Genomic DNA, 27521 nt, shown 5'->3' with positions numbered 1-27521 from the left:
GCATGCAGAGTCACAGCAGCAGAAGAAATTCCCAGCCATGCATCTGATTCTCTCCCAGTGCAGTGTGGTGTCTCTCTTCTCTGGGGCCCTGGCTGCTTCTCCCCATGAATGCACACCACACAGAGCAGCCTGGCAAGTGTGTCTCAGCGTGGTCTCCACAGGCCGGGGGGCGGAGCCTACACACATACACACAGTGCACCACGCAGTCTGTTGGTGCACAATGAGAGAGGATGCCGGGAGAAGCAGGAGCTTTCAGCCAATGCCCTGCTCCCTGGCCCTACTGAGTAAGCCTATCAGAACAGCAGTGCGCTGCTGGGGGCGGGGCTGAATCTATTTTACCATCGCACCGGCCTTGATCGATTGAGGTGGCGGCGGCCCGGGGGGAGAATGCCACCCGTCCGCCCGGGCCAGTCCATCCCTGGTCTGCACATTTAAAAAAAATGTAAAAAATCTGCTCCAATTCTTCTCTCTTAATTTTTACCACAGCAGCCTCTAACTCCCTGCAGCTCAGAGAAGAAGAATAAACCCAACAGACAAGCCATCCTGGAGGATGGGCCACGCCCACAGCAGGAATGCAGAGTAGGAAAGCAGGATAGACTGGTGAATGTGACAACTTTATTAAGTGCCAACATTAGTCTCAGTTTTGATTAATACATTTGTAAACTATAGTAGATGACAAACACTGCCAAAACTAATAAAAGAGCATAATACTGGAGGATAAAATAACCTGTCAGATCAGGAAGCATCAGAATACATAATCAGGACTATAAATAATTTCTGAATTACTGTGAGTGTGCACCATAAGTCCCAGGCAATGCATAATTATAAAGAATTACACAAGTCACAGCAGAAACCAAAATGTAAATGCTTAGCATCGCAGACACTTGTTATTACAAAATACAATAAAAGCTACAGGCATATCAGAATGGATCAGTAATAAATAATATGTACAAATGTAATTTTGTTGTCAGCCCCGTGGAAAGGTGCAATTATGATTTGAACCCTTTGCCGATATGTACTGTTGGGCCCGGTTCACACTTGCTTCACAGTGGCAAACGGATCCGTGAAAACGGATCTGATCACCTGTCGATCCGATCTGTTTTCACTCCGTTGCCACTCCGCTTCCATTCTGTTTCCCCACCTCCCCCCCAGAACTCCATCACCAAAGTGAATTTTGCTCCTTAGAACGGTTCGTTTCTTCACTAGCGTGAAGAAACGTTCTGTTTTCTCATTGCCCCAATGCAGTGCTTCAGCTTTCGTTTTTGTTACGCTGGGCTCAGTGGTCTGGAAAATTGGTGCAGCAGCAAACTTGTGTTTCCTTCAGCGGAACGCGCGGAATGGATCCATTTGAACGGACGGATGTGAACGGATCCATAGGTTAACATTGGATCCATTCACATCGGTTAGGATCTGTTCTGTTCCGATGCAAGAACAGAATGTTTTTTAACGCCAGTGTGAACAGGGCCTAATGTCCAAATCTCCACTTCTTTGCTTGTTGGATCCAAATAGAATCCAAAAACATACCAATATGGCATGGAAAGCACTGAGTTTTAGTTCTCCAAAAGTTCAAGTTACTCTGTGTACCGTCTCCATCACATCCTCCTTGTCCTTTATGGTTTTGGAGAAGAACTTCACACACATAAATTGTCTCGCTGTCTTTGGTTTCGTCCTTTTCCATCCTAACATAGAGGTCAGCATTTCAGATTCCTCAGCCCAGGCAATGTGATCTTCCCATAGTCACGGATGGAGTTTTCATCTCCTTGGTTTAGTTTCTTTATGAGATTCTTCTCATAGATAAGAGGGTGGTATCCCCCGTATGTGCATGCCTGGTCACGGAGCGTATTAAAATAGTAACACACATCGTTTTGACGAAAGGATGGCAAAAACTCATAAACACTGACTTCATCGCAGAGATTCATCATCAGCAGGATACCTACAAAAGAGACAAACACAGTCCATCACAGTTCTGTTTGTTCTTGGTGAAAGCAGTAGAGTGTTGTACCGTGTTAGCATAAGTAAAAGCAAGAAGTTTTGAATCAGGATGATACCATTTATTGACTAACTTAGAAGAAAAAAAGTAAGCTTTTCAGACTTGTAGTTCCTTAACAGCTGAAGAGCCAAGTTTGCCTATCACTGCATTCGGCCTGGAACTCACTAGAGCGGTTTTTTTTTCTTTTTTTGAGTGTTTAGGGAACGCTTTCAATCGCTACCAATTTCCTTAAATGCTCTGCCAATGTAAATGGATTTGACAGATTCCACTAGAGCGATTGCGACTAAGGAAATCGCAAAAGTAGGACATGCAGCATTTTGGGAGCATTTCAATTCTAATTAATTGTATAGGAGCAAGAAAATCGCTCCCAAAATCTCTTGCATAACGCTATCCCAAATCGCTAGCGATTGCGTTTTTCTCTTTCTAGTGGGTTCCAGTCCTTAGAGCAGGGCTGCCCAATAGGTCGATCGCGATCTACCGATAGATCGCGACTGCCTGTTTGGTAGATCGCGGCCTCGTGGCCGCGTCCCATTGAATTTAGCAGCCAGCAGCTTAAGAACACGGCCAGTCGGCCGCGTCCTGTCAGATTCTGCTGCTGGCCACGGGGAGGAGAGAGGCACGAGGCGCGGCTGAGAGCCCAGGGGCGGTGACGCAGTGTCATGGCTGGGGGGCGGCGCTGGAGACAACACTTCCGCCTCCACTCACGCTGCCCGCCGGAGCCTACCTCAGCCGCCAAACTGCATATGTGCCCTCCAGGCAGCTGCGGCTGAGGGGGTGAAGCCAGGACGCCATCGCTGGAGCTGGAGGGAGGTAAGTTGCGTGCACCCGGGCTCCTATAGCCAGCTAACCTACACTAAGGGCACCCAGCTAACCTACAGTAAGGGCACCCAGCTAACCTACACTAAGGGCACCCAGTTAACCTACAGTAAGGGCTCCCAGCTAACCTACACTAAGGGCACCCAGCTAACCTACAGTAAGGGCACCCTGCTAACCTACACTAAGGGCACCCAGCTAACCTACACTAAGGGCACCCAGCTAACCTACACTAAGGGCACCCAGCTAACCTACACTAAGGGCACCCAGCTAACCTACAGTAAGGGCACCCAGCTAACCTACAGTAAGGGCACCCAGCTAACCTACACTAAGGGCACCCAGCTAACCTACACTAAGGGCACCCAGCTAACCTACACTAAGGGCACCCAGCTAACCTACTCTAAGGGCACCCAGCTAACCTACACTAAAGCTAACCCATACTGAAGGCACCCAGCTAACCCATACTGAAGGCACCCAGCCAACCCATACTGAAGGCACCCAGCTAACCCATACTGAAGGCACCCAGCTAACCTATACTGAAGGCATATATACCTAGCTAACCTATACTGAAGGCACCTATATCTAACTACCTTTGCAGGGGGGTTCCAGGGGAGCTAACCCATACTGAAGGCACCCAGCTAACCTATACTGAAGGCACCTATACCTAACTACCTTTGCAGGGGGGTTCCGGGGGGGGGGGGGGGGACACGGTTGCCTTTGAAACATCGGTAGATCTCCTGGCCTCAGCAAATTTAAAAGTAGCTCACGAGCCGAAAAAGTGTGGGCACCCCTGCCTTAGAGCAATTACAGTATCTACCAACTAACACCTATGCCCCGTATGCAATTAACTTTTTCTCCCTTAAACTTCTTTTTAAAATAACGTTTCAGTACTTTGCAGTTAAGAAAGTACCAAAAAGTAGATGAAAAGTACTATCAATACTATTCTAATATTTATTTTTATCACTAGCTGGTGATTTAAAAGACATTTTATTGACAAGGTGTAAAAATATCACCTAGGAGAAAACTCAGGAGAAAAAGTTAATTGTGTTTGAGCCTATGGCCTCGATTCATAAAAGTGCTGTCGGTAAAGTAAATCCGTGCGGGGAAACACCGCTGTTGGTATTTCAGCCTTCTGGGTGGTCATTCATAAAAATGTTTCTAGTTGTGATAGGAGTGCGGAGATATTCCGCTGTAGGCTGTCGGTAGGCATGCGGAAACAGGAGAAGCTGGCCGAGTCCCTCCGTGCCGTGTTCTCTCTGCTGCTGCTTGGGAGGTCTGTCCCATTCACTGCAATGTATTCCGCACGCTTCTCGCCACATCCGAGGTAGCGGTACTCCCCGTCTGCACACCGCTTCCTCTATTCTTTATGAATTGACATTTGTTACTTTTGTTAAGATAATCACCGCGCAAGGCGGTGATTTATCGCTCTTCTCAGGAATGTCGGCTTTTCATGCGGAAAAAGCCTTTATGAATACAGATTTTGCTATGTGGTCGGTAAAGTGAGCTGTTTTCAGCATTTCCGCATGCGGGAATGCTTTATGAATCGAGGCCTATGTGTGGGTCTGATACATAATGGGCCTGATTCACAAAGCGGTGCAAACTGTTTAGCACGGGTGTGCTAAACAGTTAGCACGTGAAGTACCGATCGCGGACTTTTGCGCGCGCAAAGTGCCGCGATTCGTGCTAAACAGTTTACACCTCTTTGTGAATCAAGCCCATTGACTCTTAGTTAGTTGGGAACTAATTCTGAATCAGTTTGTGCAGTCATACATTCATTGTATACAATTAAAATTTACAATTAATTGTATACAATTAAAAAAATAGTGTTTCATATTTACACATACATTATGAAAAAACAAAGCACTTTTAAAATACACTTCTATTATGTGTAAATATAAAAAACTATTTTAAGCTGAACAATGTTTATTTTACATGCTAATTGCGCAGTTTGGCTGTGTGTTATCAGGTAATGCCTGCTTTGTGCCAGTCTTAAAGGGTAGGTCCGAGGTGATTAAAAAAAAAAAAATCTACTTACCTAGGGCTTCCTTCAGCCCCTTTCAGCCGTCCTGTGCCCTCGCAGCGCTCCCCCCCCCCCCCCCCTCGCTGGTTGCCCAGAGTCCCCTCCGGTGCAAGATGCCTACTGCGCCTGCAGAAGCGGCTCTCAAAGTTGCGCTAGCGTCATCCGGACTGTACCGCGCAGGCACAGTGGTTCTGCGCATTCGCAGTACAGTTTGCATGACGTCAGTGCAACAACGTGAGCCATACGCTGAAGCACAGTAGATGCCAACTTGACGAGGTCGGCATCTGCACCGGAGGGGACCGGGAGCCACCGGAGCTGCGGTGAGGGCACAGGGCGGATGCAGGGAGCTGGAGGAAGCCCCAGGTAAATAGATTTTTGTTTTTTAATTACCTCGGACCTTCCCTTTAAGTTAGTCAGCGGAAATATATAACACTTTTGCAAGGACTAGAAATCAAATTGACGCAAGCCTGTCGCTATTTTTTGGGGGACAGCAGAGCCCGGGGGGACTGGCAGCGGCACCAGAAGGACACATAGGTATGTCATTGGGCAGAGAACATGCCTCTGTGTCCTATAACTTGTGTCCTATAGCCCATATAATTATCCACTTCGGTTACTCTTTAAAAAACAACTGAAGCGAGAGCGACATGGAGGCTGCCATATTTATGTCCTTTTATGCAATACTAGTTGCCTGGCTGTCCTGCTGATACTCTGCCTCTAATACTTTTAGCTGTAGACCTTAACCACTTCAGCCTAACTGGACGAAAATTTTCGTCCAGTTAGGCTGCGCGCACTCCCACGGGTCGCGCGCGCTCCCGCGGGCCCCCCCGTGCACGCCCCCGCTGCAGGTCGTTAGCCCACCGGTCAGTGAAAGGGATTATAAATCCCCTTCGCTGATCGGACCCCCCCGGAGAAAAGCCTAGAGCGTCTCTTCAGACGCTGCGGCTTTTCTGAGCTCTGGTCTCCTTTCTTCTGCCTAGTAGCGAGATCGGTCGCTCCCAGGACTTTTTGACTTTGGCCATCTTGTGGCCAAATAGCAAATTACACCAAAAACACACTTTGTGTTAAATAAATACATTTTAATACATTAAAAAAAAACCTGTTTACCTCCTACACCAAAAAATACCCACATACAAGTTTAAATAAATAAAAAAAAAAATTACAATAATAAAAAAAAAAAAAAAAAAAACATAAATAGTTACCTAAGGGTCTGAACTTTTTAAATATGCATGTCAAAGGAGTATATCAATATGATTTATTAAATTATGGGCTTCTAAATAGTGATGGACGCAAATCGAAAAAATGCACCTTTATTTCCAAATTGAATATCGGCACCATACATTGTGATAGGGACATAATTTAAATGGTGTAATAAGCGGGTCAAATTGGTAAATAAAGTATATAGGTTTTAATTATGGTAGCATGTATTAATTTCAAACTATAATGGCCAAAAGCTGAGGAATAATGATTTTTTTCCATTTCTTTCTTAATATTCCTGTTAAAATGGATTTACAATAAATTAATTCTCAGCAAAATGTATCACCCACAGAAAGCCTAATTGGTGTCGAAAAAAACAAGATATAGATCCATTCATTGTGCCGAGTAGTGATAAAGTTATTAGCAAATGAATGGGAGGTGAAAGTTGCTCAGATGCAAAAAAAATTTCAACCCTGTGGGCTGAAGTGGTTAAACAAGCATACAGCAGATCAGGTGTTTTTTACATGCAATAGCCTGCACTGCAAAAGTCTACGCTCTCTGCATGCCATGTGCTTTGCAATCTGCTTTGCTTACGCTGATATTGGAGATGTTTGAACTGCATGTATTGTCACAAGTTGCTTGATGCATAGCAGTGACTTTGAAGCTAATCAACGTGCTTGCCAGTTCAGGCTCTTCTTTTTTGAGTTTTTTACATGCTTGTCAGATCTGACAAGATTAGCTGCATGCTTGTTTCTGGTGTTGTTCAGACACTACTGCAGCCAAATAGACCAGCAGGGCTGCCAGGCAACTGGTATTGTTAAAATGGAAATAAATATGGCAGCCTCCATATTCTTCTTGCTAAAGTTGTCCTTTAAATCATATATTGTAGGAGACTATTAGAATGTAGTTTTTTTATATACGCTCCTTGTTTTCCCCCCTGCCAGCAGGTGTCAGTTGTGTCTTTTTGTATTGTTTTATGGCCCATTTCAAGTCTTATGCAAGTCTCATACCAATTACTGAGTGACATTTAACAGTTTAGCGGGGCTGTATATTTAAAACCGGTCTATTTTTTTTTCTTACTTTTTGTAAGTTACAAGCTGTGACTAAAGCTGCGTACAAACTCACAATTTGTTTTGCCCACCAGACTACTTTGATGATCTGCGAGTGACAAGAGTGACGCGCTCTGTCTCTTTGAAGAAAGGAGTCGGGATGGCACCACCAAGCACAATGGAGTGGCTTTGGCGAATGCTGCCGATAGGGATGATCAATGAGATGCAAATATTTCTTAGTTCAGGCAGAATTATGTATTTTTTTTATGCAAATACCGTATTTTTCGGACTATAAGACACTCCTGACCATAAGATGCACCTAGGTTTGGAAGACAAAAACCAGGGGAAAAAATATATACTAAACCTGGTGCATCCATGGTTAAAGGGCCTCTTGTGGATTATGCTCCTTTGTACTTCATGCCTCCTTGTACCTCTTGGGTCCCCATGTGTCTGCCTCTGTCCTCCTTCTATGCCCCTTTGTGTCCCCCTCTATGCCCCTTTGTGTCCCCGTGTCCTCCATTTGTCCCCCTGTGTCCTCCTCTGCATGGACACAGTACAGGGAGTTCCCAACATAGCGGTGGGTTGGAGGTTCATATTGGCAGGCGTTCACAAGTCAAGAAAACTCCCTGCGTTTAGGCTATAAGACACAGTGACTTTTTACCCCCACACTTTTGGGGGAGAAAAAGTGAGTCTTATAGTCCAGAAAATACAGTATATGCAGCTTGTAAATGCACCAATCAATTTAAACCTTGGGGCTTGATTGGTTCATTTTCAAGCTGCATATACAGTATTTGCATAATAAATGTAAATAATTCTGCATGAACTTGGAAATATTTGCATCTGTATCATTAAAGTGTACCAGAGCTGATAGCAATTAAAGGTTTTATACATACCTGGAGCCCCATGCACATGGATCGCTCCCACGCCACAGTCCTCAGTCTTCTCCCTCTTCAGTACCAGGTCCCGTAACTTCAGCCAGTCGCGGCCAGTCTGCGCAAAAGAAGCGTGCTCTTTACGTATCTCTGTAGCAGAGATACGTAGCAGAAATACATAGAGGGCGCACATCTTTTGCGCAGACTGGCCGCGACTGGCTGCAGTTACGGGGCCTGGTACCGAAGAGGGAGGAGACTAAGGACAGCAGCGTGGGAGTGATCCGTGCGCATGGGGCTTGAGGAAGCCCCAGGTATGTATAAAACATTTAATTTCTATCAGCTCTGGTTTCCTTTAAAGATAATATGTACTCTAAAATTCTTACAATAAAAAGCATACCATTCTATTCATTATGTTCTCCTGGGCCCCTCTGTGCTGTTTCTGCCACTCCCTGCTGCAATCCTGGCTTGTAATTGCCAGTTTTATGCAGTGTTTACAAACAAAAGACATAGCAAGAGATAGGCTGAGAGAAACTCAGTGTGTGAGTCATACAGAGTGTGCAGGGGGCCTGGAGAGGGTGTGTATAGCTTCTATCCAATCACAAGCAGCACAGCACATTCCAGCCTGACTGCCTTAGCCCGACAGAGGAGAGAAGATTAGATCATATAACAAAGATAATACAGCCACTGTGCAACTAGAAAAGGCTGCGATTAGACAGAGCACATTAGAACAGGTATAGGAACTTATAGGATAGAAGAAATAAGGATGAACATTTTGTTACAGAGTCTCTTTAAAGGGATACTGTAGGGGGGTCGGGGTAAAATGAGCTGAACTTACCCGGGGCTTCTAATGGTCCCCCGCAGACATCCTGTACCCGCGCAGCCGCTCACCGATTCTCCGGCCCCGCCTCCGGTTCACTTCTGGAATTTCAGACTTTAAAGTCAGAAAACCACTGCGCCTGCGTTGCCGTGTCCTCGATCCCACTGATGTCATCAAGAGCGCACAGCGCAGCCCCAGTATGGTCTGTGTCTGCGCAGTACACTCCTGGTGACATCAGCGGGAGCGAGGACACGGCAACGCAGGCGCAGTGGTTTTCTGACTTTAAAGTCAGAAATTCCAGAAGTGAACTGGAGGCGGGGCCGGAGCATCGGTGAGTGGCTGCGCCAACACAGGATGTCTGCGGGGGACCATTAGAAGCCCCGGGTAAGTTCAGCTCATTTTCCCCCGACCCCCTACAGTATCCCTTTAAGCAACTTCAATGGGTTTTGGGGACACCTATATTAATGCTACATTTTTGTCCCAAGAAAGGTTTAAACGTTAGTACCGACCTAAAGGCTCCAAAGGCACTTTCCACGTGTCCATTTGTCTGCTGCTATAAAATGTAGGGAGAAATGATGTGAAGCGAGCCTCAGACTTCTCTCCAATAAAGGAGAGTACAGTCTGTTTACCTCGATGGAATATATGCAGAGTTATCTTTAAATAGTTGCATAGTGCTCGGTCCGATACACATCGATAGTGAGGGTCAATTTCCCAATGACCAACAGACCCCTGGCCGACCTCCCCTCATGTGTAATGTGTAACCACCAGATCTGTGGTGAGTGTAGCAGTATGGTTTTAGCTCACTTGTCCACCTGCATTAGTCCACATCTTTCTCCATTGCCTTAGGGGGCTCCTGTACCCCATGACCCCACCCCATGTACTGACATCACATACATGTGACAGGATCACGGGTTGCAGGCACCCCCAGCAGCAATGGAAAAAGACGCGGGACACAGTAGAAGGCGCCGGAGGACCGGCGAGCTAAAACTATTCACCACGGTCCCGAGGGGATGTGAGATAGATTCCCCTCTGGTAAGATTTGTTTAGAGAGGGATCTATCTGATGATCGAATATGGTGGACATCTATTATTTTTGCAGTACAATAAATGTGAATTAGTATGCTACTGTATCTTTTTGAGTATAGTGTGTAAGGAAATCTGATCAGAAATGGATCTATTACTGCCACACACTACACACAGACGTTCAATGGATTTTAGCATCAAGTCTACTGAAAATCTGTGGAGCCGCCACCGCCTACCAGATCCCCCCCACATAAAATGTGCTTCTCCCAGGCCATGCCACCGCCTGCCAGGTCCCCGGGTCTTCCTCACATAAAATGTGCTTCCCTCAGGCCATGCCACCACCACCTGCCAGGTCCCTGGGTCTCCCCCACATAAAATGTGCTTCCCCCAGGCCATGCCACCACCACCTGCCAGGTCCCCGGGTCTCTCCCACATAGAATGTGCTTCCCCAGGTCATTCCACCACCACCTGCCAGGTCCCCGGGTCTCCCCCACATAAAATGTGCTTCCCCCAGGCCATGCCATGATGCCACCACCGCCTGCCAGGTCCCCAGGTCTCCCCGACATAAAATGTGCTTCCCCCAGGCCATGCCACCACCGACTGCCTGGTCCCCGGGTCTCCCCCACATAAAATGTGCTTTCCCAGGCCATGCCACCACCACCTGCCAGGTCCCCGGGTCTCTCCCACATAAAATGTGCTTCCACCAGGCCATGCCACCACCGCCTGCCAGGTCTCCGGGTCTCTCCCACATAAAATGTGCTTCCCCAAGGCCATGCCACCACCGCCTGCCAGGTCCCCTGTCTCTCCCACATAAAATGTGCTTCCCCCGGGCTATGCCACCACCGCCTGCCAGGTCCCCGAGTCTTCCCCACATAAAATGTGCTTCCCCCAGGCCATGCCACCACCACCTGCCCGGTCCCCGGGTCTACCCCACATAAAATGTGCTTCCCCCAGGCCATGCCACCACCACCTGCCAGGTCCCTGAGTCTCTCCCACATAAAATGTGCTTCCCCCAGTCCATGCCACCACCACCTGCCAGGTCCCCGAGTCTTCCCCACATAAAATGTGCTTCCTCCAGTCTATGCCACCACCACCTGCCAGGTCCCCGGGTCTCCCCCACATAAAATGTGCTTCCTCCAGGCCATGCCACCACCACCTGCCAGGTCCCCGGGTCTCTCCCACATAAAATGTGCTTCCTCCAGTCCATGCCACCACCAACTGCCAGGTCCCCGGGTCTCCCCCACATAAAATGTGCTTCCTCCAGTCCATGCCACCACCACCTGCCAGGTCCCCGGGTCTCCCCCACATAAAATGTGCTTCCCCCAGGCCATGCCACCACCACCTGCCAGGTCCCCGGGTCTCTCCCACATAAAATGTGCTTCCCCCAGGCCATGCCACCACCGCCTGCCAGGTCCCCAGGTCTCCCCCATGTAAAATGTGCTTCCCCCAGGCCATGCCATGATGCCACCACCGCCTGCCAGGTCCCCAGGTCTCCCCGACATAAAATGTGCTTCCCCCAGGCCATGCCACCACCGACTGCCAGGTCCCCGGGTCTCCACCACATAAAATGTGCTTCCCCCAGGCCATGCCACCACCGCCTGCCTGGTCCCCGGGTCTCCCCCACATAAAATGTGCTTTCCCAGGCCATGCCACCACCACCTTCCAGGTCCCCGGGTCTCTCCCACATAAAATGTGCTTCCACCAGGCCATGCCACCACCGCCTGCCAGGTCTCCGGGTCTCTCCCACATAAAATGTGCTTCCCCAAGGCCATGCCACCACCGCCTGCCAGGTCCCCTGTCTCTCCCACATAAAATGTGCTTCCCCCGGGCTATGCCACCACCGCCTGCCAGGTCCCCGAGTCTTCCCCACATAAAATGTGCTTCCCCCAGGCCATGCCACCACCACCTGCCCGGTCCCCGGGTCTACCCCACATAAAATGTGCTTCCCCCAGGCCATGCCACCACCACCTGCCAGGTCCCTGAGTCTCTCCCACATAAAATGTGCTTCCCCCAGTCCATGCCACCACCACCTGCCAGGTCCCCGAGTCTTCCCCACATAAAATGTGCTTCCTCCAGTCTATGCCACCACCACCTGCCAGGTCCCCGGGTCTCCCCCACATAAAATGTGCTTCCTCCAGGCCATGCCACCACCACCTGCCAGGTCCCCGGGTCTCTCCCACATAAAATGTGCTTCCTCCAGTCCATGCCACCACCAACTGCCAGGTCCCCGGGTCTCCCCCACATAAAATGTGCTTCCTCCAGTCCATGCCACCACCACCTGCCAGGTCCCCGGGTCTCCCCCACATAAAATGTGCTTCCCCCAGGCCATGCCACCACCACCTGCCAGGTCCCCGGGTCTCTCCCACATAAAATGTGCTTCCCCCAGGCCATGCCACCACCGCCTGCCAGGTCCCCAGGTCTCCCCCATGTAAAATGTGCTTCCTCAGGAAAAGCCACCATCACCATATTTCCCATGCAAAAATGTACTACTCTCCAGTACCATGCAGTGTTGGCAGCAGACTGTAGGTTCACCTGTATACTCCTTTATTCTTTCTCCATTGCCACAGGCCACTGTACCCCATGACCCACATACATTACATGACCACGTACATGCTGTTGGGTCACAAGGTACAGGTGCATTGGCAGTGAAGGAGCGACGACACAGAACACAGGAGGAACGTGCCAGACAGGTGATTGTGAGCTCAGCTGTAACAGTCCCCACAGGTCGAGGAGAACACATTTTGCAGGAGGAGGAGTCCGAACATCGCTACCAAATCGAACATAACCCTTTTGAAAGAGATCTTTCCCTCCTGCGCTATTGATGGTGTTAATCGTTTTCCATCACGTGAAGTTGCATCATCCATCTCTGGCAGATTCAATCATAATGATCGAATCTGCTGGGAAAATTTAGCTAGTATATATGGACACTTTAGCTCTTCAGATACTGCGTTCTTTAAGCTAATACTCAGACAATGTACTTACCCAGAGACCCTGAGGATGGTGGATTTGGATGAATTGGCTCTGGTGAGTTCTCTTGGATTATATCCCATATCTGCCAGCTGATTTGTGGATTCAGGACATAAAATGGCTGATTAGGATTCTTCTTGCGATATTTACCATAGCGATCAAAGAACCCATATTCTGGCCTTTGATACCACTGAGAAAAGAAAAGAAAGGATGTTGACAAATGATGGTACAGTGCAGTACAAATAGAGAAACCTTAACAGCAAAAAACACAGACATCCAACTTTAGTCTGCAAATAGGTGGCCTACAAACACATACAGGCAGCACACCATCTGCAGACTAGCTCATAGACACTGCACCAGAGCCAGATTAACATCTTGGGAGCCTCTGGGCACAAGATTTATGGCACCCTAAACTCTACCACTCTCTAAACTGGCAAACCCGCAAGTCCTGGTGTGAACACAAGATCACCCATCAAACCTCACCGCAAGTGTGCTGGCTGTCCCGTTCTCTGGCCATCACCTGTCCCCCAGGCTCCACCTAGCATGCCCGCAATGACCATCCTGGAGCCAATCAGGATGGACAGTCTCATCCAGCCGGCCCGTGAGGGAGCATAGAGAGATAGAAGAAGGTCCAGTCAAAACGTCAAGTTTGTGGGCCGCCTAATTTCTTAATCTTCTGTAGAGATGGAAAACACAAGTCATCCTGAAAACCCAGAAATGATTTATTAAAAAATATCTGGTCGGATTACATTATAGTGAGGATTGCAAAAACATACGGTAGGTGAAATAGTGGTTATGCGACTGCAGTCATTTCTAACCACTCACAGTGAAATATATTAGTAGTAAATACAGGTTGCCCTGGATTGATTACAAAGACTTCTCATTGGAGGTGTATGAATTTGATGGCAATTACTGAAGAGTCATTGAACGAAACATGTAGGTCGGGTCTGATGTGACGTAATGAGGAAACAAAGAAGACCCAGGTAAGTGGGAGAGGAGATGCAGCAGGGACCCAAAGGCCAGAACCACTAGTACATCACAAGGACAGTTGCTTGTTCTTGCTACACCACCGCAAGTGGAATTTAAAATATTTACGGATAAAGCCATAAGCATGTTTTTTACTATTGGAGACATTATTGCACGGAGGTGCAGTAGCACTTGAGATCTGGAAGTGAGAGAAAAAATCAGATAGTGGTGTAGAGTGGCTGAGAATGACCATGAAGTTACCCAGTGCTTGATGAGACCCTAACCACTCTGGATCATTAAAGTGTACCTTAGATGAAAAACACCTCATGTTTTATACTTATCTAGGGCCTCCTCCAGTTCCTTGTAGCCTGTCTAGTTGCTCAGATTCTGTCCTTCTCCACCGTTCTCCTGAAATCTAGCCTGATAAATTGCACAGTTCTTAAAAACTGTAACTGCGCTTGCGCAGAATGCTCCCGTCTACAAGAAAGGTCACACTCTGGAGCTTATATTCCATACTGGGCTGTCAATATCCAGTGTGGAAATGAATCTTGTTGTCTATCCACTTCTCCCTCTCAATACCAGCTGTCAAACACCAGTTCAAGAATCAAATAAAATATTGCCGCTTAAAAGGGCTAACACTACAACATATCCGAGATAACCTCAGCTTTGATGAATTGACTGACTCCATCTTGGGTCCTGATACTCTGGTGTTTAAATACAACAAATGTGTGTCCTCCACCTTTGAGACCACCGCTCCTCTGCGCACCAAATATCTTACTCCACATCATCATGCACAGTGGTTTGATAACTCTATAAAAGAGCTGAAAAGACAAGGCCGAAAGCTTGAAAGACTGTGGCACTAATCTCAGTCCCCAGAAGACAAATATGCGTTAATCCTCCACTTGAAGAAGTACCAAAAGGTAATCACTGAGAAAAAGTCATCTTTTCTAGCACATGAGATAGCAAACGCAGTTAACAAACCTGCCCAACTGTTCCGCACAGTGGAAAAACTCTGCAACCCGGCATGTCAAAAACTTAATATCCAGTCTTCAAAGGACCTCTGTGACCAATTTGCCTATTTCTTCTCAGACAAAGTCTCTGTTATAAAGTCCGCCATCCAACTTACAGCATCTGAGCCTAATATAGTGCCGAAGATCATTAGCAGAGACAACGTAACACCTTGGTCAAACTTCAAAGAAATTGATGAAGAAGTCACATCAAGCATCCTCCTTCACCTCCATCAAACTACCTGTGACTTGGATCCTGGCACAGCACAGTTCATGTTGAACTGCCCTGACCTGTTTGTACCGGTATTCCTCAAACTTGCAAACTGTTCCTTACAATCAGAGATTTTTCCTGATTTACTGAAGGAAGCAATCATCAGGCCTCTCCTCAAAAAACCCTCCCTGGACCCAGATGCAATGACCAGCTACAGACCTATCTCTAACCTTCCTTTTCTAGGTGGGCGAATTGAAAAAGCCATATACCTTCAGCTAGAAGCCAAAATCCTACAAAACAACAGTTATGACCCATTTCAGTCTGGCTTCAGGAAACATCACACCACTGAAACTGCCCTCATCCAAATATGCAACCACCTGCTCATGGCAAGAGACAGAGGAAAGTGCTCCATCCTGATACTGCTAGACCTTTCTGCAGCCTTTGATACAGTTGACCATGACATCTTGATAAACAGGCTACAAGAATACTGTGGCATTGATGGCATAGTTCTTCAGTGGTTCCAATGCTTCTTGAGTGGCAGAACCCAAAAAGTGTCTATGGGGCCCTTCCTGTTCACCTTTGTACCACTTAAGTATGGGATGCCCCAGGGCTCAATCCTTTCTCCCCTTCTTTTCACAACTTACATGTTACTGCTTGGAAAACGAATCCAAAAACATTGCCTGACATACCACTGCTATGCGGACGACACCCAACTATATGATTCCTTCGAGCCTGGTGTGACAGACCCAACTCCAACTATAAATGCCTGTGGTGAAATCATCCTATTTTCACCTGAAGAACATCGCAAAAATCAAGCACCTCATCCCCCCAGAAGATCTACCATCTTTAGTTCATGCCTTCATCACACCCCGACTGGACTACTACAATGCTCTCTACACTAGCCTTCCAAAAAAGGACTTGTACTGCCTACAGCTGATACAGAATACTGCTGCCAGACTATTAACCAACCAATACCGTTACTGCCACATAACGCCAGTCCTGCACTCCCTACACTGGCTATCTATAGAATGGAGAGTCCTATTCAGGATTGGCTTACTGACATTTAAATCACTAAATAATCTGGGCCCTGGATACATGAAAGAAATGTTACAGCTGCATTGAAATCCCTGCAATCTCAGATCCACAGGTTCTAATTATCTAGTCATACCCAGAGTCCACTTGGAAACTTTTGGTCCCAGAGCCTTCTGTCATGCTGCTCCTACATTTTGGAACTCCTTAACAAAACAGATCAGGACAGCTCCATCTCTGGACGTGTTTAAATCAAGACTGAAAACCCACCTGTTCAATTTGGCATTTGCAGAAATATAACTTTTGTTGTGTGAATACTTCATCCTACTACCAACTACTGAATCTGAGAGAGCCTAAGCGCTTTGAGTCCTATGGGAGAAAAGCGCTATAGAAATGTTATTGTATTGTATAGTATTGTACAAGAGCGCAATCTGAAGGTGGGCTCGACCAGCATCGCAGGCCTCACAGATGCCCAACAGAGAGGACTAGACAGACTAGAGAGGGATGGAGATAGCCCCATGTAAGTATAAAACCTAAAGCATTCTTCATCTCAAGTTTCCATTTAATCTGGTGAGTGTTGGGAACACACTATAGTGGCTTATGAAGCCTGGGGAAGAAACATCTGGTATTTAATGTAAGGCACCGGGTGATAAGTCTTTACTGCTTATGTCTGATATGACCTGGGTGAAGGTTGCAAAGATTTGCCACTAAGCAGAAAATGCTTTTTAAACACATTCCAGGTCTGCTGGATCCTCTCCATTCTTCCAATTTTTCCAACCTTAGTAAATCAGGCTTCATGTGCCCCTTACTTATAGTGTGACTTTATATTACATAGCTGAGAGAAGCACAAAAAACTATAAAAAGTCAGCTGGGAGGGTAGGGGGAAAAAGTGCACCAAAGTTTTCTGATCTTTGCTGAGATCATGCAACTGTAAACTTGTCCCAAAACAGAATTTAAATGCTGTATTAAAGTCCATCTCCACTCAGATCATATCATTTGAAGTCTGAATAGAGTTCAAAAGAGATACAAGCACAGCTAGAATGTTACTGCAGTCTTTGGGCTTGATTCACAAAAGCGTGATAACTCAGTTATCACGCCTAAAAGCTTTGCACGTGCTAAGTAGGGTGCTAAGTAGTTAGCACATGCAAACTACTTAGCACGTGGTTAGCACATGCAAACTTAGCACCGTAGTTAGCACATGCAAACTACTTAGCACCGTCATTTTCACGTGCTAACTAGGGTGCTAAGTAGTTTGCATGTGCTAACTACGGTGCTAAGTAGTTTGCATGTGCTAACTACGGTGCTAAGTAGTTTGCATGTGCTAACTACGGTGCTAAGTAGTTTGCATGTGCTAACTACGGTGCTAAGTAGTTTGCGTGTGCTAATTACGGTGCTAAGTAGTTTGCATGTGCTAACTATGGTGTCAGTAGTTTGCATGTGCTAACTACGGTGCTAAATAGTTTGCATGTGCACCCTAGCGAGCATGTGCAAAGCATGTTAGCACATGCAAAGTGGCTTTTCACTTGCGTGCTAACACTTTGCACGCTTTAGTGAATCAAGCCCTTTGTCTGTACTGGATACAGGACAAGAGTAAATAAAACCTCTCCAGTAAAGCACTAACAGCAATTAAAATCTGACTCACACTGCAACATTCCCCTATTCTAGAAAACTATTTATTAATGAATGAAGGGATTCCAGTTTTCCAGATGAATGCAAATTTTAGTTGCAATTTCTGTGTAGATTGAAATTGGACCAATCAAAATTGCAACTGCATTTGATTGGATCAGCTTCAATAGGCATACAAATAGCAAATTAATTAAAATCAACTTGGGAAATATGCTTTTCATCTCTACATGGACTCAGTGACTCATCTGCTATATTTATCCCTACACTGCAATATGTGATTCACACACCTCACAATCAGCACAATTCTACAATAAAGCTCTCTCACCTCATGTAAACCCGCTGAATATGGTTTTGGGTCCCACACAACTAGTATCTCATTTTTGAAAGGAAAGTTCTCCACAAACTTATAACTTGGCAGTGCGACCACCTGTAAATAAAAAGGAAAATAATTACCATGGATTGAAATGAATGACAGCACACTCATTTCTCTTACTACTATATATAATTCCATTTGACAAATGTGAAAGTTCACAAAAAAACAGTAAACTTAAAATATGTGCAGAAGGAGCAGAAGAAGAAGGTTACGCAATTTGCGTGACTCACTACATAAATTGTGTAAATCCTGGTCAAATGAATGCGCTGTCTACACATGTTAAGTTAATTGTTCACCATACTTGTGTGGAATAACCCCAAGTTCTTTCCTGTGCTTTCTTCTGAAGATTGTAGATGATATGTATATGAGTTACAGATTAAATCAGCAGTCCCACTTTTATGAAGAAAATGTACATCATTGTCCACAGTCGGGTGTCCCCTAACCTGGAGAGCTCTTACAGTCACTTGTTACCCGTGCAGTAAGAACACAGCTGTTGGAGCTCTTACTGCTACTTCAACTTATGCTTTGACATTTTTCTTGGTCTCTTAGTTTACTGCTCATACAAGTGAATATACAAGGGTAATCCAGAAAGTTATAGCCATTTGCTTTTATATGCCACACAAGGTGTTCTTTCTATGTAATTTGCTTAAACACAAAGCAGAAACCCAGCTAGACCCGTACCAATTTGCGCACAGGGCAAATAGGTCGACCGACGACGCCATTAATATCTGTCTGGAGCTTGTCAACAGTCACCTTGACAAACCAAATTCATATGCCAGGGTTCTCCTCCTTGACTTCAGCTCGGCATTTAACACCATTAGCCCCCAAATACTACAAGAGAACCTGGCTGAGCTCGGGGTCCACCCCACACTCCAACTGTGGATCAATGACTTCCTTACAAACAGATCCCAGGTGGTAAAGCTGGGCTCCACCTCCGCGCAACCAAAGACCACCAACCAGGGGAGGACTGGGACCTTTTGGCCTGGGGGGGAAACACAAACTAGAGGCCCGTTTTCACGGCAGCCCCAGCCCAAATGACATCACACACGTGTCCCACGTGCTATATGCCGGTAGTCACGTGGGAAATACAGCAAGGACACTCAAGGGACAGCGTGACAGGTAAAGTATAAATGCGCTGGCACCAGGGGCACATAATACATTTTGAGTTACAACGGTCGGGGTTTTTAACTCTTACACAAGTCCTGCAAGCAGCCCTTCTGGAGTCTAGGGTCTGTCTGCAAGCAGCCCTTCTGGAGTCTAGGGACTGTCAAAAACTTTTCAACTTAGACAATATCTTATGTAGCTGTGCACATGCAGTTAACAATGGTGAGAGACCAGACAGATTTTTTCCCACGGACCCTGCAGGCAAGCCTCTGCTCTGTATCATGCTGTGTATATTTACTAGCTTGCCTGCCCTGCAATTGCTCTGTAATTGGGCGTTTATTTCCCTCATTCAGCCTAGTGTTTCACATTGCCTTATACAAAAACCTGAATTCACCAGGCACAGTGCCAGCCCTAAATCATTAAATGAGAGGCAGCCTGGGGGGAAATCTCCCCCCTTCCCCCCTGGCCAGTCCTCCCCTGCCACCAACACAGGGGCCCCACAAGGCTGCATCTTGTCACCATTCCTGTTCTCCCTTTACACGAACAATTGCAGATCCTCTGCGAGCTCTGTCAAGGTAATCAAATTTGCAGACGACACCACCATAGTCGTCCTGATCTCCAATAATGACGAGCAGGCATACCGCCACCAGGTGGACAGGATCTGCCACTGGTGCAAGGAGAACAAGCTGGTCCTCAACAATGCAAAAACGGTTGAGATTATCATTGACTTTAGGAAACATGCCTCCACCCCACCTCCACTGCACATTGGTGGAACGGAGGTGGAGAAAGTGCCCTGTGTCCGCCTCCTGGGCACCACCATCTCCAACACCCTGAAGTGGAAGGCAAACACTGTCTCCACCCAGAGGAAAGCCCAGCAGAGGCTTTACTTCCCCTGCCAACTGAAGAAGTTCGGCATGTCAAGGGAACTCCTGACGAACTTCTATACCGCAACCATCGAATCCGTCCTCTGTTCTTCCATCACTGTCTGGTATGCTGGCTCCACCGAAGACGAAAGACGCAAACTACAGAGGGTCATCAGGTCAGCGGAAAGGATCATCGGGAATACACTCCCTGCCCTAGACTTCCTCTATAATGCCAGACTACGCTCCAGAGCACTGAAGATTGCCAAGGATCCCTCCCACCCTGGCCACCAGTTTTTCAATCAGCTCCCCCTGGGGCGGAGGTACGTGAGGTACCGGTCCATCGCCACAAAGACCGCGAGACACAAAAACAGCTTCTTCCCCTCAGCTGTAACTTTGCTGAACTCTATAAACTCTGCCCGTGCTCTCACCCGCAGACCCCCCATGGTGACTTTGACTTTCTGCTTGCAAACCACATGGCAGATGTTTGAAAAAGTATTATGTATGTATGTTGAGATGAAGTGATGTCTACTATGTGCTATGCTCTTGACTTCTATGTTCTATATATATGCCCTGTATTCATGTGCCAAACCCAATTGCGGGCATGACCCAGTCGTGCTTGGCGAAATAAATGCGATTCTGATATGTAACTTGCATTCGCCAGTCTCTTCTCTCCCTGCACCGTTTGTCACATGACTGCAGAACACTGGTAACTAATTGTTCAGCAACATTACAATAAAGCACCCTATCCCTGATCCTCCCAATCGATAGGTGAGAAGTGTGATGCTACTTCAGCAAAGGGATTGAAAATCTTGTAAAAAGATATGCAGGATCATCCTGGAGCCCACTGATCCAACACTTGGCCCCTCTAAGCATATCCGACAAGCGGTTGCCAGATAAGCTCTTGTGGCCACACTCCTGTCCAAGTAGAAGCTTTTTTGGCAGCTTCAATCTACTGGACATGTATGGACCGTACTCATGCATGCCCAGTATGAAAAAGAGGAGGGTCTCGGCTAGCAACGGTGGGCTCGAGAAGGATCTGGACCATCCAGACTCCTCCCACTACTTAGGCAAGTGTTTTTTATTTATTTTTGATGTCCTCACAGGTTGACTTCAAAAAAACTCCTGAGGTGAAAATGTAAATCTATCATTACTTACTTGGGGCTTCTTCCAGCCCCTAGAAGTCTTCTGGGTCCCTTGCCACAGTTCCAGTGCTCTCCAGTGTCCCGTAAGGCTTGCCAACACATCGATGGGTTGGCGTTTCTGCGCATGTGTGCTTGCCCGAACGCGCTCACATCATCGGAAGCATACTGTGCCTGTGCAGTAGTATGAGCAGATGTAGCATGCGCCCTATGACGTGGCCGCGTTCGCCTACGGACACATGCCAACGTAGAAGCGCCGACCAAAGGATGGGTTGGCAAGCCTTATGGGCACCCAGAGGGACATGGGGAACACCAGGGCTGCAGTGAGGGACCGAGGAAACTATTAGGGGCTGGAAGAAGCCTCAGGTAAGTAAAGAGAGATTTAAATGTTCACCTCATGTGTCCTTTAACCTCCCTGGCGGTAAGCCTGAACTACGCTCGGGCTAGCCACCAGGAGCTCAATGCAGAGTATAGCGCGCAGCGGGCGTTTTTACTCACCACCCGGGGGATCTGGATGTCAGTAGCGGTTCTCCTTCCTGTCCTCCGAGGCTCTGAATCACTCTGGTGATATCGCCTTCAGTGATCTCACTACAGCGTTACAGCGCCACCTGGAGGACGGAAGGAAAATTGCAGCGCTGGAGCCCAGGGAGGTGAGTGAGTGCTGCGGCTGCTGCTGGCTTTCTGGCAGCATGATTTTTTCCTAATTTTAGGGTCTGAAATGTGCTGGAAAGACCCTAAAATCCAGAAATAATCATACTGCCAGGGCGGTTAAGGCAGGTGGATAAGGCAGCTAAGCAGCTGTGAAACACATCACAGGAGAATCTGAGTTTTTCAAATGCTTATCTAAATGTGGAAATAACCCCGTTTTTTAATCTACTTATTCTAGTTCATTAGCAGCTATGGCGTTGTGTTAAAAAAGGCCTGTTTTAGTTAAAGTGACACTGAAGCAAAAAAAAAAACCTCATGATATAATGAATTGGTTGTATAGTACGAATAATTAATAGAACAGAGTAGCAAAGAAAATAGTGTCATATTTTTATTTTCAGGTATATAGCTTTTTTTTATAACCTTGCATCATTCTGAAATAATTGCAGTTTCCACAATACACTCCGCATTTTAACCTCACTGCCACTGGCGTTATGATTATTTCCAGATTCAGGGTCTAAAAGCCGTGCAATTTTTTCACAAGCTTTTAGACACTAAAAACAAGAAAAAAACATACCACAGAGAGATCTGCAGCAGCTCCTGCATATAACTCACTCAGGCACGGGATTACCGCTCTGATCTGCAGCTTTCCATCCCGAGCCTGACTCGGGATTACCGCTAAGGAGGTTAAATAGTTTCACAGCACAGACTACTGACCCTTTGAACTTTTATCTGCAGAAAAACCATAAATAAAGAAGAAACAATGAGAGACAGATGAGAAAAATGCTTCAAAAAACAATGCTGGCCACCACTTTATAAAGTCTAAAGATCCAGAGCTTACAGAAGCTCTTTTGCATAGATAACAACTGAAGTTTCTTAACTCTTCCTGTACTGGAAACAATATGAGACTCATATCTGTGCTAATAATGTTTTATTTCTTAGCTGTACAACACATACAAATCATAATATCATACGTTTATTTTTACTTCAGATTCCCTTTAACTGCCTAGATTAAAGGGTTGGCATTACAAATGAGAGCAGTAAAATGAAAACTCTGCAAATAATATGGTATATTCACAAAACTGCAGTAATTACAATAACAATCATACAGGACTGTTTCTTGAGAAGTGCGAGCAGGACGACCGCCCTGGGCACAGACTGGCAAGTAGAGGAAGAGGGGCGCAGGCAGAAGGACATAACCGCTAGGGAGCGGTTGACGCACGGTGCAGCCAAATGGAAGAAGAAAGAAGATTACCAGAGCGTCCTTGACTCCTCCTGGGCTGCCTGCGTCCGACATCAAGTCATCATCACATCAGCACTGCGTGATGACACCTGATGTCCTGTATCGGTACTGTAGGCTGTTAGTGCGCGGTGCCCATGGAGAAGTCGGCTTTCCGGGCTCTCTTCACCTCTGTGTTTTACTGGTCCCTGCTTCCTCCTGGATGAGCAGCTGGTCACTAGTAAGTAGGCAGATCTACATGTGTCTTGTGGGTATGTGACTGTCCCTAAAGAGTAAGGGTTTGCGAGTCCACGGGGGTGAGGGGGAAGAGGGCTCAATTTTTACACAATCGTCCAAGGTGCAATTTAGCCTAGAAACTGCCCTGCAATCATAAAGTGTCACACAGGATGAGCAGAGCACAGTACATTGCGTGCAATGCATTTCATTACACTCTAATGATCGTGTGTAACACTTAATATGTTATTCTAATTATCATTGTTTAGTAATTATACACCGATATTTGTTACCCAATACATTTAATGTACTCTGTACTTTACATACTAAATTAAAAAAAACTATATAGTAATCAATCTTCCTGCGTAAAAGTAAATTGGTATATTTTCAGTTCACTACCAATAAAAAAACGGAGTTAGGCAAGGTTGCCCACTCTCCCCAATACTTTTTATTTTGGGGGTTGGCATACTTATTCTTTGTGTACAGTACGATAACCAGATTGAGGGGCTAAAGATGGGAGAACAAAATCTTAAAGTGAACCCAAGGTGAAATTAAACTGATCAGATAAACAATTTTATTTAGCCTCCTACTCCTAAAAATTACTTTTTAAGCATCCCATGTTTTTTTTTATATTTAAACATTAACAAAGTGGGTTGGGTGTTCTACTGTCTCTAATCATTGGCAGCCTATTAACGTGTACCCGAGCTTCGGCACAGGCTCTTTTTAAGTGTCCCAGAGTTAGACAAAGGTCAGTAGTTCATGTATTTTATCTCTCCCTGCCCTCAGTTGTAATCTGCCAAGAAAAATGTTGTGACTGTAGTTTGCTTATCAGTGATGTTTATTATTGACTGAATAGTGTACTGGTTAATGGCTCTGCCTTTGATGTGGGAGACCAGGGTTCAAATCCTGGCTAGGGTCAGTACCTATTCAGTAAGAAGTCCTAGGCAAGACTTCCTAACACTGCAGGGTGCCCCCTTGAGTGCACGGTTAGTGGCTGCAGCCCTTGAGTGCTTTGAGTTCAACAAAAGAAAAGCGCTATACAAATGGTATTTGTATATCAATAACAACTTGGTTATTGATATGTGTTGTACTGTTCATACACATGTTTATCTCATTGTGTCACATATTGCCTTGGGTACACTTTAAGGTGATTTCCTACACCGATGATCCGGTGTTCCTACTAAAAAAAATCCAGTTAACCCCCCAGTTAAACTGCAGGACACAATGACGGACTTTAGCCAAATCTAGAATTTCAAAATAAATCTAGAGAAAACGTTTCTGATAGATATTGGTTGTAAAGAAAAGCGGCTAGACAGAATATAGCTAAAATTTGACCATATAAATGGGAATATCATCAAGTTCAATACCACGAAATGAAACTTTGCTCAGACCTTGAAAGTCTATATACAACTAATCATTTAAGTCTTCAGAAGGAATGTAAATATAATCTTTTGTCCTGGAATAATCCCCTCTACAATATGCTCGGAAGAGCTTTAATTATTAAAATGACGATGCTACACTTCAGAGCCTCCCCATTCGTTTGCTGCAAGGACGGTTTAAAATATGGATAAGGATGCTCCAGGAGTTTGTTTGGAGAGGAAAAAAGCCAGAGGGAAGTGCTCCAAGCTAACTTTGAAAAAACAATGGGCTGGCTTGAATGCACCCGATTTATTTAGTGTTCAAAAGGTGCTTTATTGTAGAAAAGTACATACGTAAAAATACAAAGCATCATTATAACAAACATCGGCCTCCAACGAGGCAAATCTACATATATAAGCAATGGTAGCGCAACATGAAACATAACAAGGTTTTGAACGCCACGTCAGTGGCAATGATAGTAATATCGGATCAGGTCTCAGTAACAGGACCTCTGCAATAGCTTAGGTTGGTAAAGATAAGTGTCACACTATATGGCATATTAGAAGTAAACTGGGATTTGGTTCAAGAGGATACCTTGATATGAAACTAAAAGATGATGACATAATATATGATATAAAAATTACAAAGTGTTAAATAATCAGCATATGTACAATGGTTAATTTGCATATATTCAGCAGTGGTGCTCTGGGAGACATCTCGAGCTCACTCCAACCTGAATTATCGCAAATTCTTTCTGTTTTAGGAAAGCAAATTTTTGTTGTTCATACATTCGTGAGTTCAGACATAGTTGTGTTCCCTCTGTAGTCAGCCCATGGTTTCCATACTTTCTCGAATTGTTCCATGTTATCTAGGACTCGTGCATTAATGCGCTCAAATATCATTTTTTGATCTATTTTAGTCAATAGAGTGGGATAGTGGAGGTCCACCTGCTTCCACTGAGTGGCAATATAAAGTTTTGCCGAGGCAGCTATATGCTGGACCAGTTTGTGAATAGAGTACTTCATTTTGTCAGGCCTAAGGCCTAATAATAAAATTTTTGGATCTGGTGTGAGTGTGTATTGGGTGATTCTGGAGATAGTAGTGGTTATTTTGGTCCAGGCACCCGATTTATTTAAACACTACCAAAGCATTCATTTATGTAGAAGCTTAGAGTGCTGAAGAAACACTAAACCTTGGGCACTCGTGGAGTTGGCAGATATCGACAGCAACAAATTATTTTCCTGGAACATAAAACTAATTAAACATCCTGGAAGGGATTGTGCCCACCCTCTATTAAAGCCCACTATTTATCAACTGTTAAAGGGAGTCTGAAGCGAAAATGAAAAAAAAGAAAAACAGATACTTACCCAAGGAGAGGGAAAGCTCTGGGTCCTATAGATCCTTCCTGTTCTTCACAGATAGATGGGGTCGCAGATAGAAGTGAAGACAGATTGGTGAAGAAAAGACTCTTTATGTAGGTACTCATATCCCAGCCTTTGATGAGTAGCGCAAGGGCGTCGATGCCCTTTTCAAAGCAGACAGGGACACTGAAGTAGCTCATGCTAACAACAAATTTATAGCAGGAGCATTACACTGGGCAGCTTTGGGAATACAACCAATACCACTGTGTAATAGGTAGTGCATAAATGTCTCTTCTTACTTTCCTCTCTTTCACCCCTTCGTTTCCTTTGCTTTTTCTCCTGCCCCTTCCTCTCCCGGGGTCAACTGCCATGCCTATTATCTAGTCTTCTAGACCGGGAAACTAACCAAATTACAGGGTTGTCATTTCTTTTCTTCCCTCTCCCTCAGGCAAGCAAAAAATAATAAAAAAAATAAATATTCTTCAAATAACTATGATGCAAATGACACCTGGTATCAGGAGGGAGGTGATGAAGCTAAACTATTTGACCAGGTAACTGGCAACTGAGTTGCTGAAAAAAATGTACTCTGTACAGCCTTTCGAAGTATAACTGTACTCCAATGGAATGTTTGCGTTATACCATAGGAATCAACCAATAACTGTCTACCTTTACCTGTCTACTTATATACACGTGGATAAGCTCTCCTACGCATACATCACCCCCTACTTTTGGCCTAACGAAATTGGCCAAAAGCTATGACCCACCAATTGGCTGACCCCCAATGTGCCCTGCAGCACCCCCTGTGCAGAGCATGCATTGGAGCATGCCAGAGAATGACAAGTGCGCATTGAAGCATGTGTCAGCATATATAGCTACCTGTCCTTGCTTCAGCTTCTATCCTCTAGTATCCAGTGCATCTTCTGAACTGGGCACTAGAGCTCCAGGCACACTGTCATGTGACCAAACGCAGTGAGCCTGGAGCTCTAATGGCCAGTTTAAACCCTGTATTGGACACCAGAGGATGCAAGCCAGAATGAGGACATGACATGTTGAAACATGCTCCTACACGCACTCTGCATATGGGGCCCCCTGCACATGTCAACTGCTGTATATTATCCACAGTAATATACAGTATGTAATGTTCACATATGTTGTAATGAATCCTATTTTCATGTAGTTAGTAGCTACAGCTGGTGTTGCAGGATGTATTTAGATTAGTGCTAGACATGCTGAGGGCTGATGGGGTTCACATGCACCTTGCCCAGCCTTGTTTCCCTTTAAACCTGATGAAGCAAGGTAACCCCCAAAATAAATTGTATGCTGCTTTGATACATTTTTATAAGACATCTGATTCATTTTATAGAAGGTAAGTAAAATACTTACACACCTTCTATGCATTTTACTCTTGTTGGTGGGTTTACTAGCCTTTGTAATAAGGTTCCCGATCGGCGTATTGGACAGTTTTACAGACACTACTTTGGAATGCGACCCTCTGGGATTTTCAAAGATCCTCAGTACCCGTGAGGTGTAGGGAAGTATTTTCCACCTGTCATTACAGTGGTGACCTTGCTGGTGACCTAGTTTGGAGCATCCATCACAAATGTGTCCTTTTCATTTTCTCCTCAGTACTACATGGTTACT

The 27521-nt window shown here is 45.7% G+C and overlaps 1 protein-coding gene across 9 annotated transcripts in view; it reads right to left on the bottom strand.

Moving 5' to 3' along the window:
* Nucleotides 1–595: 595 nt before the first annotated feature.
* Nucleotides 596–27521, bottom strand: part of LOC137570520 (beta-galactoside alpha-2,6-sialyltransferase 1-like) — a 126928-nt gene continuing 100002 nt past the window's right edge. For all 9 annotated transcript variants that reach the window (XM_068279208.1, XM_068279204.1, XM_068279211.1 and 6 more), the window contains 3 exons: nt 17909–18010; nt 12760–12934; nt 596–1933 (listed from right to left, as the gene is read on the bottom strand). In XM_068279208.1, the coding sequence (XP_068135309.1) occupies nt 1692–1933; nt 12760–12934; nt 17909–18010 (519 nt within the window). In that variant the 3' untranslated portion in view covers nt 596–1691. The remainder of the gene's footprint in view (nt 1934–12759; nt 12935–17908; nt 18011–27521) is intronic.

This window comes from Hyperolius riggenbachi, chromosome 4 (genome assembly GCF_040937935.1).
Source record: "Hyperolius riggenbachi isolate aHypRig1 chromosome 4, aHypRig1.pri, whole genome shotgun sequence".
Lineage (NCBI taxonomy): Eukaryota > Metazoa > Chordata > Amphibia > Anura > Hyperoliidae > Hyperolius > Hyperolius riggenbachi.
Note: the sequence above shows the minus strand (reverse complement) of the source record. Positions and strands in the feature narration are given on the sequence as shown.